Source organism: Salmo salar, chromosome ssa09 (assembly GCF_905237065.1).
Source record: "Salmo salar chromosome ssa09, Ssal_v3.1, whole genome shotgun sequence".
NCBI lineage: Eukaryota > Metazoa > Chordata > Actinopteri > Salmoniformes > Salmonidae > Salmo > Salmo salar.
In genome coordinates, this window is record NC_059450.1 from 154274785 (window position 1) to 154289784 (window position 15000).

Sequence of the window (15000 nt, forward strand, 5' to 3'; positions counted from 1 at the left end):
TGGATTGATTGATTGATTGATGTATGTATTGACCTAGAGCAGGCTATAGTGATGGATTGGTTGGCTGATTAATTGATTGATTGATGTATGTATTGACCTAGAGCAGGCTATAGTGATGGATTGATTGATTGATTGATGTATGTATTGACCTAGAGCAGGCTATAGTGATGGATTGGTTGGCTGATTGATTGATTGATTGATGTATGTATTGACCTAGAGCAGGCTATAGTGATGGATTGATTGATTGATTGATGTATGTATTGACCTAGAGCAGGCTATAGTGATGGATTGGTTGGCTGATTGATTGATTGATGTATGTATTGACCTAGAGCAGGCTATAGTGATGGATTGATTGATTGATTGATGTATGTATGTATTGACCTAGAGCAGGCTATAGTGATGGATTGATTGATTGATTGATGTATGTATTGACCTAGAGCAGGCTATAGTGATGGATTGATTGATTGATTGATGTATGTATTGACCTAGAGCAGGCTATAGTGATGGATTGATTGATTGATTGATGTATGTATTGACCTAGAGCAGGCTATAGTGATGGATTGATTGATTGATTGATTGATGTATGTATTGACCTAGAGCAGGCTATAGTGATGGATTGATTGATTGATGTATGTATTGACCTAGAGCAGGCTATAGTGATGGATTGATTGATTGATTGATTGATGTATGTATTGACCTAGAGCAGGCTATAGTGATGGATTGATTGATTGATTGATGTATGTATTGACCTAGAGCAGGCTATAGTGATGGATTGGTTGGCTGATTGATTGATTGATTGATGTATGTATTGACCTAGAGCAGGCTATAGTGATGGATTGATTGATTGATTGATGTATGTATTGACCTAGAGCAGGCTATAGTGATGGATTGGTTGGCTGATTGATTGATTGATTGATTGATGTATGTATTGACCTAGAGCAGGCTATAGTGATGGATTGATTGATTGATTGATGTATGTATGTATTGACCTAGAGCAGGCTATAGTGATGGATTGATTGATTGATTGATGTATGTATTGACCTAGAGCAGGCTATAGTGATGGATTGATTGATTGATTGATGTATGTATTGACCTAGAGCAGGCTATAGTGATGGATTGATTGATTGATTGATGTATGTATTGACCTAGAGCAGGCTATAGTGATGGATTGATTGATTGATTGATGTATGTATTGACCTAGAGCAGGCTATAGTGATGGATTGATTGATTGATTGATGTATGTATTGACCTAGAGCAGGCTATAGTGATGGATTGATTGATTGATTGATTGATGTATGTATTGACCTAGAGCAGGCTATAGTGATGGATTGATTGATTGATTGATGTATGTATTGACCTAGAGCAGGCTATAGTGATGGATTGATTGATTGATTGATGTATGTATTGACCTAGAGCAGGCTATAGTGATGGATTGATTGATTGATTGATGTATGTATTGACCTAGAGCAGGCTATAGTGATGGATTGATTAATTGATTGATGTATGTATTGACCTAGAGCAGGCTATAGTGATGGATTGATTGATTGATTGATGTATGTATTGACCTAGAGCAGGCTATAGTGATGGATTGATTGATTGATTGATGTATGTATTGACCTAGAGCAGGCTATAGTGATGGATTGATTGATTGATTGATGTATGTATTGACCTAGAGCAGGCTATAGTGATGGATTGGTTGATTGATTGATGTATGTATTGACCTAGAGCAGGCTATAGTGATGGATTGATTGATTGATTGATGTATGTATTGACCTAGAGCAGGCTATAGTGATGGATTGATTGATTGATTGATGTATGTATTGACCTAGAGCAGGCTATAGTGATGGATTGATTGATTGATTGATGTATGTATTGACCTAGAGCAGGCTATAGTGATGGATTGATTGATTGATTGATTGATGTATGTATTGACCTAGAGCAGGCTATAGTGATGGATTGATTGATTGATTGATTGATGTATGTATTGACCTAGAGCAGTCTATAGTGATGGATTGGTTGATTGATTGATGTATGTATTGACCTAGAGCAGGCTATAGTGATGGATTGATTGATTGATTGATGTATGTATTGACCTAGAGCAGGCTATAGTGATGGATTGATTGATTGATTGATGTATGTATTGACCTAGAGCAGGCTATAGTGATGGATTGATTGATTGATTGATGTATGTATTGACCTAGAGCAGGCTATAGTGATGGATTGATTGATTGATTGATGTATGTATTGACCTAGAGCAGGCTATAGTGATGGATTGATTGATTGATTGATGTATGTATTGACCTAGAGCAGGCTATAGTGATGGATTGGTTGGCTGATTGATTTTCTCCCCTTGTGTCTCCAGTCCGAGTAACAGATGCATTAGGATACTATACCTCACAGAATTGGTTGGCTGATTGATTGATTGATTGATTGATTGATTGATTGATTGATTGATTGATTGATTGATTGATTGATTGAGTGACTGACCTAGAGCAGGCTATAGTGATGGATTGATTGATTGATTGATTGATTGATTGATTGAGTGACTGACTGACCTAGAGCAGGCTATAGTGATTGATTGATTGATTGATTGATTGATTGATTGATTGATTGATTGATTGATTGAGTGACTGACCTAGAGCAGGCTAGAGTGATGGATTGATTGATTGATTGATTGAGTGACTGACCTAGAGCAGGCTATAGTGATGGATTGATTGATTGATTGAGTGACTGACCTAGAGCAGGCTATAGTGATGGATTGATTGATTGATTGATTGATTGATTGATTGATTGATTGAGTGACTGACCTAGAGCAGGCTATAGTGATTGATTGATTGATTGATTGATTGATCCATTTTGTTGTTGTTGATTGATTTATTTATACATGAACTTATAGGAGCATTAATATGTATGTTGTGTATTGATTAGTTGGTTGATTAATGTATTGATGTATGTATTGACCTATGAGCAGACTGTTGTGATTTAATAGATTAATGTATTGATTAGTTGGTTGATTAATGTATTGATGTATGTATTGACCTATGAGCAGACTGTTGTGATTTAATAGATTAATGTATTGATGTCTGTATTGACCTATGAGCAGACTGTTGTGATTTAATAGATTAATGTATTGATTAGTTGGTTGATTAATGTATTGATGTATGTATTGACCTATGAGCAGACTGTTGTGATTTAATAGATTAATGTATTGATTAGTTGGTTGATTAATGTATTGATGTATGTATTGACCTATGAGCAGACTGTTGTGATTTAATAGATTAATGTATTGATGTCTGTATTGACCTATGAGCAGACTGTTGTGATTTAATAGATTAATGTATTGATTAGTTGGTTGATTAATGTATTGATGTATGTATTGACCTATGAGCAGACTGTTGTGATTTAATAGATTACTGTATTGATTAGTTGGTTGATTAATGTATTGATGTATGTATTGACCTATGAGCAGACTGTTGTGATTTAATAGATTACTGTATTGATTAGTTGGTTGATTAATGTATTGATGTATGTATTGACCTATGAGCAGACTGTTGTGATTTAATAGATTACTGTATTGATTAGTTGGTTGATTAATGTATTGATGTATGTATTGACCTATGAGCAGACTGTTGTGATTTAATAGATTAATGTATTGATTAGTTGGTTGATTAATGTATTGATGTATGTATTGACCTATGAGCAGACTGTTGTGATTTAATAGATTACTGTATTGATTAGTTGGTTGATTAATGTATTGATGTATGTATTGACCTATGAGCAGACTGTTGTGATTTAATAGATTACTGTATTGATTAGTTGGTTGATTAATGTATTGATGTATGTATTGACCTATGAGCAGACTGTTGTGATTTAATAGATTAATGTATTGATTAGTTGGTTGATTAATGTATTGATGTATGTATTGACCTATGAGCAGACTGTTGTGATTGGTAGATTACTGTATTGATGTCTGTGTTGACCTATGAGCAGACTGTTGTGATTGGTAGATTGCTGTATTGATGTCTGTGTTGACCTATAGGATCAGGCGGTGGAGGCGGTGTCCCGCTCCAGTCTGGAGGCAGAGCTGGGGGCCAAGGACAGGGAGATGGTTCAGCTGGTGGAAGACGTTCAGAGACTGCAGGCCAGCCTGTCTAAACTCAGAGAGAGCTCCAGCACGCAGCTCACACAGCTGCAAATACAGCTTAGCACCAAGACTGCCACCCTCAAGGTAGACTATATAGACCCTCACACCTCTCTCTCTCTACACACACACACACACACACACACACACACACACACACACACACACACACACACACACACACACACCTGCTCACATCCTCACACGTGTATGTAAAAGTTGATTGTCATTATACTGTCATTCATGTTATCTCCTCCCTCTCTCTGCTCTCCTCCCCTCCCTCCCTCTGCTCTCATCCCCTCTCCACCCTCATCCTCTCTCTCCTCTCCTCTCCTCCCTCTCTCGCTCCACCCATATCCTCTGCTCTCCACTCCTCTCCACCCATATCCTCTGCTCTCATCCTCCCCACTCCTCTCCACCCATATCCTCTGCTCTCCACTCCTCTCCACCCATATCCTCTGCTCTCATCCTCTCCACTCCTCTCCACCCATATCCTCTGCTCTCATCCTCTCCTCTCCTCTCCACCCATATCCTCTGCTCTCCTCTCCTCTCCACCCATATCCTCTGCTCTCCACTCCTCTCCACCCATATCCTCTGCTCTCATCCTCTCCACTCCTCTCCACCCATATCCTCTGCTCTCATCCTCTCCACTCCTCTCCACCCATATCCTCTGCTCTCATCCTCTCCTCTCCTCTCTCCCCCTCTCTCTTCTCTATAGCAACTGGAGGAAAAGCTGCAGGAACAGGCTGACTATGAGGAGGTGAAGAAAGAGCTGAGGTGAGTGTGTGTATGTTGTACCCTGAATACTGGCTAAAAATGACCTCATTTAGTTAGTGTTTCTGCGGTTCTCTAACAATGTTTTGAAGGGAAGTATGTCCTCTTGGCCTCTGATCTATAACTCAATACTGTGTGTTTATTAATGTGTTTCTGCGTGTGTGTGTTTTTAATGGATCCTTTATTTGTAAAGATAATCAACTAAAAGGGTATACTACAAAACACGATGAAATGGGCATGGTCAAATGGACTCAACAACCAAAAACACATCTCAGTTTAGCTTTATAGTATCAATAGTAATCAATAGTACTTTCTGGTTGCTTATCAAAGTTTCAGTAGCTGGCTAACTCATTGATCCTGCTTTGTAGTATACCCCTCTCATGACTTCTGAGTGGCACAGCGGTCCGACACACTGCCTCTCAGCGCTAGAGGCGTCACTACAGACAACCTGGTTCGAATCCAGGCTGTATCACAACCGGTCGTGATTGGGAGTCCCGTAGGGCGGCGCATTATTGGCCCAGTGTCGTCCGGGTTTGGCCGGTGTAGGCCGTCATTGGAAATAAGAATTTGGTCTTAACTGACTTGCCTAGTGAAATCAAAGTTAAATAAATAAAAAATAACATACAGTGCCTTCAGAAAGTATTCATACCCCTTGACTTATTCCACATTTTGTTGTTACAGCTTGAATTCTAAATGGATTAGATATTTTTTCTCTTCCATCTAGACACAATATTCCGTAATGACAAAGTGAAAACATTTTCAGGTCTTGCCGTAGATTTTCAAGTAGATTTAAGTCTAAACTGTAACCCGGCCACTCAGGAACATTCACTGTCTTCTTGGTAAGCAACTCTAGTATAGATATGGCCTTGTGTTTTAGGTTATTGTCCTGCTGAAAGGTGAATTAATCTCCCAGAGTCTGGTGGAAAGCAGACTGAACCAGGTTTTCCTCTAGAATTTACCCTGTGCTTAGCTCCATTCTGTTTATTTTTTTATCCTGAAAAACTCCCCAGTCCTTAACGATTACAAGCATACCCATAACATGATGCAGACACCACTATCCTAGAAAATATGGAGAGTGATACTCAGTAATATGTTGTATTGGATTTACCCCAAATATAACACTTTGTATTCAGGACAAAAAGCTAATTGCTTTGCCACATTTTTTTGCAGTTGTACTTTAGTGCCTCGTTGCAAACAGGATACATGTTTTGGAATATTTCTATTCTGTACCGGCTTCCTTTTTTTCACTGTGTTAATTAGGTTAGTATTGTGGAAAAATGACAATGTTGTTGAGCCATCCTCGGTTTTATCCTATCACAGTCATTGACCCTCTTCACGACTGTCTTGGTGTGTTTGGACCATAATAGTTTGTTGGTGATGTGGAAACCAAGGAACTTGAAACTCTCAACCTGCTCCACTACAACCCCATCGATGTTAATGGAGGCCCATTCGGTCCTCCTTTTCCTGTGGTCCACGATCAGCTCCTTTGTCTTGCTCACGTTGAGGGAGAGGTTGTTGAACTAGCAGCACACTGCCAGGTGTCTGACCTCCTCCCTATAGGTTTCATCGTTCCTATAGAAACACCCCGTCAACGTACGGTTTCATCGTTCCTATAGAAACACCCCGTCAACGTACCGTGTCATCGTTCCTAAAGAAACACCCCGTCAACGTACCGTGTCATCGTTCCTATAGAAACACCCCGTCAACGTACCGTGTCATCGTTCCTAAAGAAACACCCCGTCAACGTACGGTTTCATCGTTCCTATAGAAACACCCCGTCTGTCCAATAGTTGCATAGGACGTCACCATGCTAGACTTTCACTTCTAGGCCAGTGATTCCCAGACAGCATCATGCTGACTCCTTCCCAGACAGCATCATGCTGACTCCTTCCCAGACAGCATCATGCTGACTCCTTCCCAGACAGCATCATGCTGACTCCTCCTTCCCAGACAGCATCATGCTGACTCCTCCTTCCCAGACAGCATCATGCTGACTCCTCCTTCCCAGACAGCATCATGCTGACTCCTCCTTCCCAGACAGCATCATGCTGACTCCTTCCCAGACAGCATCATGCTGACTCCTCCTTCCCAGACAGCATCATGCTGACTCCTTCCCAGACAGCATCATGCTGACTCCTTCCCAGACAGCATCATGCTGACTCCTTCCCAGACAGCATCATGCTGACTCCTCCTTCCCAGACAGCATCATGCTGACTCCTCCTTCCCAGACAGCATCATGCTGACTCCTTCCCAGACAGCATCATGCTGACTCCTCCTTCCCAGACAGCATCATGCTGACTCCTCCTTCCCAGACAGCATCATGCTGACTCCTCCTTCCCAGACAGCATCATGCTGACTCCTTCTTCCCAGACAGCATCATGCTGACTCCTTCCCCAGACAGCATCATGCTGACTCCTCCTTCCCAGACAGCATCATGCTGACTCCTCCTTCCCAGACAGCATCATGCTGACTCCTCCTTCCCAGACAGCATCATGCTGACTCCTTCTTCCCAGACAGCATCATGCTGACTCCTTCTTCCCAGACAGCATCATGCTGACTCCTCCTTCCCAGACAGCATCATGCTGACTCCTCCTTCCCAGACAGCATCATGCTGACTCCTCCTTCCCAGACAGCATCATGCTGACTCCTCCTTCCCAGACAGCATCATGCTGACTCCTTCTTCCCAGACAGCATCATGCTGACTCCTTCCCAGACAGCATCATGCTGACTCCTTCCCAGACAGCATCATGCTGACTCCTCCTTCCCAGACAGCATCATGCTGACTCCTCCTTCCCAGACAGCATCATGCTGACTCCTTCCCAGACAGCATCATGCTGACTCCTTCCCAGACAGCATCATGCTGACTCCTCCTTCCCAGACAGCATCATGCTGACTCCTCCTTCCCAGACAGCATCATGCTGACTCCTTCCCAGACAGCATCATGCTGACTCCTCCTTCCCAGACAGCATCATGCTGACTCCTTCTTCCCAGACAGCATCATGCTGACTCCTTCTTCCCAGACAGCATCATGCTGACTCCTCCTTCCCAGACAGCATCATGCTGACTCCTCCTTCCCAGACAGCATCATGCTGACTCCTCCTTCCCAGACAGCATCATGCTGACTCCTCCTTCCCAGACAGCATCATGCTGACTCCTTCCCAGACAGCATCATGCTGACTCCTCCTTCCCAGACAGCATCATGCTGACTCCTTCTTCCCAGACAGCATCATGCTGACTCCTTCTTCCCAGACAGCATCATGCTGACTCCTCCTTCCCAGACAGCATCATGCTGACTCCTCCTTCCCAGACAGCATCATGCTGACTCCTCCTTCCCAGACAGCATCATGCTGACTCCTCCTTCCCAGACAGCATCATGCTGACTCCTTCTTCCCAGACAGCATCATGCTGACTCCTTCTTCCCAGACAGCATCATGCTGACTCCTTCTTCCCAGACAGCATCATGCTGACTCCTTCCCAGACAGCATCATGCTGACTCCTCCTTCCCAGACAGCATCATGCTGACTCCTCCTTCCCAGACAGCATCATGCTGACTCCTTCTTCCCAGACAGCATCATGCTGACTCCTCCTTCCCAGACAGCATCATGCTGACTCCTCCTTCCCAGACAGCATCATGCTGACTCCTCCTTCCCAGACAGCATCATGCTGACTCCTCCTTCCCAGACAGCATCATGCTGACTCCTCCTTCCCAGACAGCATCATGCTGACTCCTTCCCAGACAGCATCATGCTGACTCCTCCTTCCCAGACAGCATCATGCTGACTCCTCCTTCCCAGACAGCATCATGCTGACTCCTTCCCAGACAGCATCACGCTGACGACTCCTTCCCTGACAGCATCACGCTGACGACTCCTTCCCAGACAGCATCATGCTGACGACTCCTTCCCAGACAGCATCATGCTGACTCCTTCCCAGACAGCATCATGCTGACTCCTTCCCAGACAGCATCACGCTGACGACTCCTTCCCAGACAGCATCACGCTGACGACTCCTTCCCAGACAGCATCATGCTGACTCCTTCTTCCCAGACAGCATCACGCTGACGACTCCTTCCCAGACAGCATCACGCTGACGACTCCTTCCCAGACAGCATCACGCTGACTCCTTCCCAAACAGCATCATGCTGACTCCTTCCCAGACAGCATCATGCTGACTCCTTCCCAGACAGCATCATGCTGACTCCTTCCCAGACAGCATCATGCTGACTCCTCCTTCCCAGACGTTCAGGCCGCGACGTTCAGGCCCTGCCCAGGCACCGCGACGTTCAGGCCCTGCCCAGGCACCGCGACGGTCAGGCCCTGCCCAGGCACCGCGACGTTCAGGCCCTGCCCAGGCACCGCGACGTTCAGGCCCTGCCCAGGCACCGCGACGTTCAGGCCCTGCCCAGGCACCGCGACGGTCAGGCCCTGCCCAGGCACCGCGACGTTCAGGCCCTGCCCAGGCAACCGCGACGTTCAGGCCCTGCCCAGGCACCGCGACGTTCAGGCCCTGCCCAGGCACCGCGACGGTCAGGCCCTGCCCAGGCACCGCGACGGTCAGGCCCTGCCCAGGCACCGCGACGTTCAGGCCCTGCCCAGGCACCGCGACGTTCAGGCCCTGCCCAGGCACCGCGACGTTCAGGCCCTGCCCAGGCACCGCGACGTTCAGGCCCTGCCCAGGCACCGCGACGTTCAGGCCCTGCCCAGGCACCGCGACGTTCAGGCCCTGCCCAGGCACCGCGACGTTCAGGCCCTGCCCAGGCACCGCGACGTTCAGGGCCTGCCCAGGCACCGCGACGTTCAGGCCCTGCCCAGGCACCGCGACGTTCAGGCCCTGCCCAGGCACCGCGACGGTCAGGCCCTGCCCAGGCACCGCGACGTTCAGGCCCTGCCCAGGCACCGCGACGTTCAGGCCCTGCCCAGGCACCGCGACGGTCAGGCCCTGCCCAGGCACCGCGACGTTCAGGCCCTGCCCAGGCACCGCGACGGTCAGGCCCTGCCCAGGCACCCGCGACGTTCAGGCCCTGCCCAGGCACCGCGACGTTCAGGCCCTGCCCAGGCACCGCGACGTTCAGGCCCTGCCCAGGCACCGCGACGTTCAGGCCCTGCCCAGGCACCGCGACGGTCAGGCCCTGCCCAGGCACCGCGACGTTCAGGCCCTGCCCAGGCACCGCGACGTTCAGGCCCTGCCCAGGCACCGCGACGTTCAGGCCCTGCCCAGGCACCGCGACGTTCAGGCCCTGCCCAGGCACCGCGACGTTCAGGCCCTGCCCAGGCACCGCGACGTTCAGGCCCTGCCCAGGCACCCGCGACGTTCAGGCCCTGCCCAGGCACCGCGACGGTCAGGCCCTGCCCAGGCACCGCGACGTTCAGGCCCTGCCCAGGCACCGCGACGTTCAGGCCCTGCCCAGGCACCGCGACGTTCAGGCCCTGCCCAGGCACCGCGACGGTCAGGCCCTGCCCAGGCACCGCGACGTTCAGGCCCTGCCCAGGCACCGCGACGTTCAGGCCCTGCCCAGGCACCGCGACGGTCAGGCCCTGCCCAGGCACCGCGACGTTCAGGCCCTGCCCAGGCACCGCGACGTTCAGGCCCTGCCCAGGCACCGCGACGTTCAGGCCCTGCCCAGGCGGATCAGGACATTCCAAGCTAGATATCTAGACTCATTCACACAAAATCGCATTTCAAACGCTGTCTGTGTCTACTATGGATTACTGAAAACAACAAAACCGTTGGATTACGTGGGTAAAATGTTGCTTTAATGTGCCAACTCTCTCCCTCTCTGTCTCTATCTCCACAGCATCCTCAAGTCTATGGAGTTTGGCCCATCAGACAGCTCAGTGCAGGTACAGAGAAACCTCCTCCTCTTCCTCTGCATAGAGACAGACAGACTTCTGTAAATACTGCTGATGTGTATAACTGTTCTCCTTTATCTCACAACCTCACCCCCCTCTCTCTCTCTCTCTCTCTCTCTCTCTCTCTCTCTCTCTCTCTCTCTCTAACCTCCCCCCTCTCTCATCCCCCACCCTCTCTCTCTCTCTCTCTGTTACCTCACCCCCTCTCTCATCCCCCTCTCTCTCTCTCTCATCCCCCTCTCTCTCTCTCTCTCTCTCTCTCTCTAACCTCCCCCCCTCTCTCATCCCCCCACCCTCTCTCTCTCTCTCTCTCTCTCTCTCTCTCTCTCTCTCTCTCTGTTACCTCACCCCCTCTCTCATCCCCCTCTCTCTCTCTCTCATCCCCTCTCTCTCTCTCTCTCTCTCTCTCTGTAACCTCCCCCCTCTCTCATCCCCCTCTCTCATCCACCCCCCACCCTCTCTCATCCACCCCCCACCCTCTCTCATCCACCCCCCACCCTCTCTCATCCCCCCTCTCTCACCCCTCTCTCTCTCTCTCTCTCTCTCTCTCTCTCTCTCTCTCTCTCTCTCTGTAACCTCTCTCTCTCTCTCTCTCTCTCTCTCTCTCTCTCTCTCTCTCTCTCTCTCTCTCTCTCTCTCTCTCTCTCTCTCTCTCTGTAACCTCCCCCCTCTCTCATCCCCCTCTCACTCTAACCTCCCCCCCTCTCTCATACCCCCCCTCTCTCTCTCTCTCTCTCAGGTCATGTCTAAACCCCTAGAAGTGTTGTTGTTGGAGAAGAACCACAGTCTGCAGTCTGAGAGTTCCTCTCTGCGCATCGCAAACACTGAGCTGAGCGGTGAGTCAGTCTGCCTTGGGGGTTAGGGGCCTGGGGGTTAGGGGCCTTGGGGGTTAGGGGCCTTGGGGGTTAGGGGCCTTGGGGGTTAGGGGCCTTGGGGGTTAGGGGCCTTGGGGGTTAGGGGCCTTGGTGTTGGGGGTCTGGGGGTTAGGGGCCTTGGGGGTTAGGGGTCTGGAGCTTACAGCCTGGGACCTAAAGTGGTTACTAACACACACAGCATTGAGTATAGACCAGTGTTCGATTTGGGTACCGGTGTTTATATAGACCAGTGTTTGATATGGGTACCAGTGTTTATATAGACCAGTGTTTATATAGACCAGTGTTTATATAGACCAGTGTTTATATAGACCAGTGTTTGATATGGGTACCGGTGTTTATATAGACCAGTGTTTATATAGACCAGTGTTTATATAGACCAGTGTTTATATAGACCAGTGTTTATATAGACCAGTGTTTATATAGACCAGTGTTTGATATGGGTACCAGTGTTTATATAGACCAGTGTTTATATAGACCAGTGTTTATATAGACCAGTGTTTATATAGACCAGTGTTTATATAGACCAGTGTTTATATAGACCAGTGTTTATATAGACCACTGTTTATATAGACCACTGTTTATATAGACCAGTGTTTGATATGGGTACCAGTGTTTATATAGACCAGTGTTTATATAGACCAGTGTTTATATAGACCAGTGTTTATATAGACCAGTGTTTATATAGACCAGTGTTTATATAGACCAGTGTTTGATATGGGTACCAGTGTTTATATAGACCAGTGTTTATATAGACCAGTGTTTATATAGACCAGTGTTTATATAGACCAGTGTTTATATAGACCAGTGTTTATATAGACCAGTGTTTATATAGACCAGTGTTTGATATGGGTACCGGTGTTTATATAGACCAGTGTTTATATAGACCAGTGTTTATATAGACCAGTGTTTGATATGGGTACCGGTGTTTATATAGACCAGTGTTTATATAGACCGGTGTTTATATAGACCAGTGTTCGATATGGGTACCGGTGTTTATATAGACCGGTGTTTATATAGACCGGTGTTTATATAGACCAGTGTTTATATAGACCAGTGTTTATATAGACCAGTGTTTGATATGGGTACCGGTGTTTATATAGACCAGTGTTTATATAGACCAGTGTTTATATAGACCAGTGTTTGATATGGGTACCCGTGTTTATATAGACCAGTGTTTATATAGACCAGTGTTTATATAGACCAGTGTTTATATAGACCACTGTTTATATAGACCACTGTTTATATAGACCAGTGTTTATATAGACCAGTGTTTGATATGGGTACCAGTGTTTATATAGACCAGTGTTTATATAGACCAGTGTTTATATAGACCAGTGTTTATATAGACCAGTGTTTATATAGACCAGTGTTTATATAGACCAGTGTTTATATAGACCAGTGTTTGATATGGGTACCGGTGTTTATATAGACCAGTGTTTATATAGACCAGTGTTTATATAGACCAGTGTTTATATAGACCAGTGTTTATATAGACCAGTGTTTGATATGGGTACCAGTGTTTATATAGACCAGTGTTTGATATGGGTACCAGTGTTTATATAGACCAGTGTTTATATAGACCAGTGTTTATATAGACCAGTGTTTGATATGGGTACCAGTGTTTATATAGACCAGTGTTTGATATGGGTACCAGTGTTTATATAGACCAGTGTTTGATATGGGTACCAGTGTTTATATAGGGTCCCTGTACTGTTTGTATTAAGGTGCTGGAACTCTAGAATATTTTCCAGATTATATTCTATAAGAGGTGCCCGGACTCAGTTCCTGTGAGACCCAAGTCAGGCACGGGTCTAGACGTACTCTAGAAAGTTCTGTACAGATAAATAGTCACATAATCCAAACGTTTTGCTGGTTTGCTCTGGGGGATGGGGATGTGTTTAATGTTTTGACCTGGAGTTGGATTGGACTGGCTCGGGACAGCACCAGAATCAGGTGGGTTTAGTGGATGGAACCGATTCTTGTCTGGAAGACTGTTCTTCTTTTAACTTTCATTTAAAATCTTAGCTAATATTCAGAATGATTTCTTCTGGCTGAATACTCTAATGATAGTATCACTAGAAAAACAACAGCAAGAAGGTAACCAGTCATACAATGTGGATTGAATAAAAACTGAAGCACATTAAATGTCTACATGTCATAGATATTACCACACGTGTTTCAGTGCACTTAAAAACAAATCTTCCCACTGTAGCAAACTGCACTACTAACACCAGCAAGGCTTTTTACTGGAGCTGCACTGCTTCTCCTCTAATTCAGACTAGATTTAGGTTCCTGCTGCTGCTTCAACTGACATGTTGTCAGGATTAAATATACTGAAGGAGGACATATTTATATGTGTTGAAGTGGGCATGATGGCTTCCATGTTCAGTGCTGACACCATTCAAGTAAAGGGGATGTTACCGTAAAGAGGGGATGTTACGGTAAAGAAGGGATGTTACCGTAAAGAGGGGATGTTACGGTAAAGAAGGGATGTTACGGTAAAGAGGGGATGTTACGGTAAAGAGGGGATGTTACGGTAAAGAGGGGATGTTACGGTAAAGAGGGGATGTTACGGTAAAGAGGGGATGTTACGGTAAAGAGGGGATGTTACCGTAGAGGGGATGTTACGGTAAAGAGGGGATGTTACGGTAAAGAGGGGATGTTACGGTAAAGAGGGGATGTTACGGTAAAGAGGGGATGTTACGGTAAAGAGGGGATGTTACGGTAAAGAGGGGATGTTACCGTAGAGGGGATGTTACCGTAAAGAGGGGATGTTACCGTAAAGAGGGGATGTTACCGTAAAGAGGGGATGTTACGGTAAAGGGGTATGTTACGGTAAAGAGGGGATGTTACCGTAAAGAGGGGATGTTACCGTAAAGAGGGGATGTTACCGTAAAGAGGGGATGTTACCGTAAAGGGGGGATGTTACCGTAGAGGGGATGCTACGGTAGAGGGGGGATGTTACGGTAGAGGGGGGATGTTACGGTAAAGAGGGGATGTTACGGTAAAGAGGGGATGTTACCGTAGAGGGGACGTTATCTCTTCATGTTAAAGATAGCTGCACTACATCTTGCATACCAGAGATAATGTTAGCTTTTGTGATATTCAGAGGTTCCTGAACAAATCACCTGGCAACATAATCAGTTTATAATGGGAGGTTCCTGTACAAATCACCTGGCAACATAATCAGTTTATAATGGGAGGTTCCTGTACAAATCACCTGGCAACATAATCAGTTTATAATGGGAGGTTCCTGTACAAATCACCTGGCAACATAATCAGTTTATAATGGGAGGTTCCTGAACAAATCACCTGGCAACATATTCAGTTTATAATGGGAGGTTCCTGTACAAATCACCTG

At 46.3% G+C, this 15000-nt stretch overlaps 1 protein-coding gene across 4 annotated transcripts in view; it reads left to right on the top strand.

Moving 5' to 3' along the window:
- Positions 1-15000, top strand: part of LOC106613316 (protein CASP) — a 179852-nt gene that overhangs the window by 99802 nt on the left and 65050 nt on the right. For all 4 annotated transcript variants that reach the window (XM_045724853.1, XM_045724854.1, XM_045724855.1 and 1 more), the window contains 4 exons: positions 4040-4228; positions 4860-4918; positions 10710-10755; positions 11504-11600. In XM_045724853.1, the coding sequence (XP_045580809.1) occupies positions 4040-4228; positions 4860-4918; positions 10710-10755; positions 11504-11600 (391 nt within the window). The remainder of the gene's footprint in view (positions 1-4039; positions 4229-4859; positions 4919-10709; positions 10756-11503; positions 11601-15000) is intronic.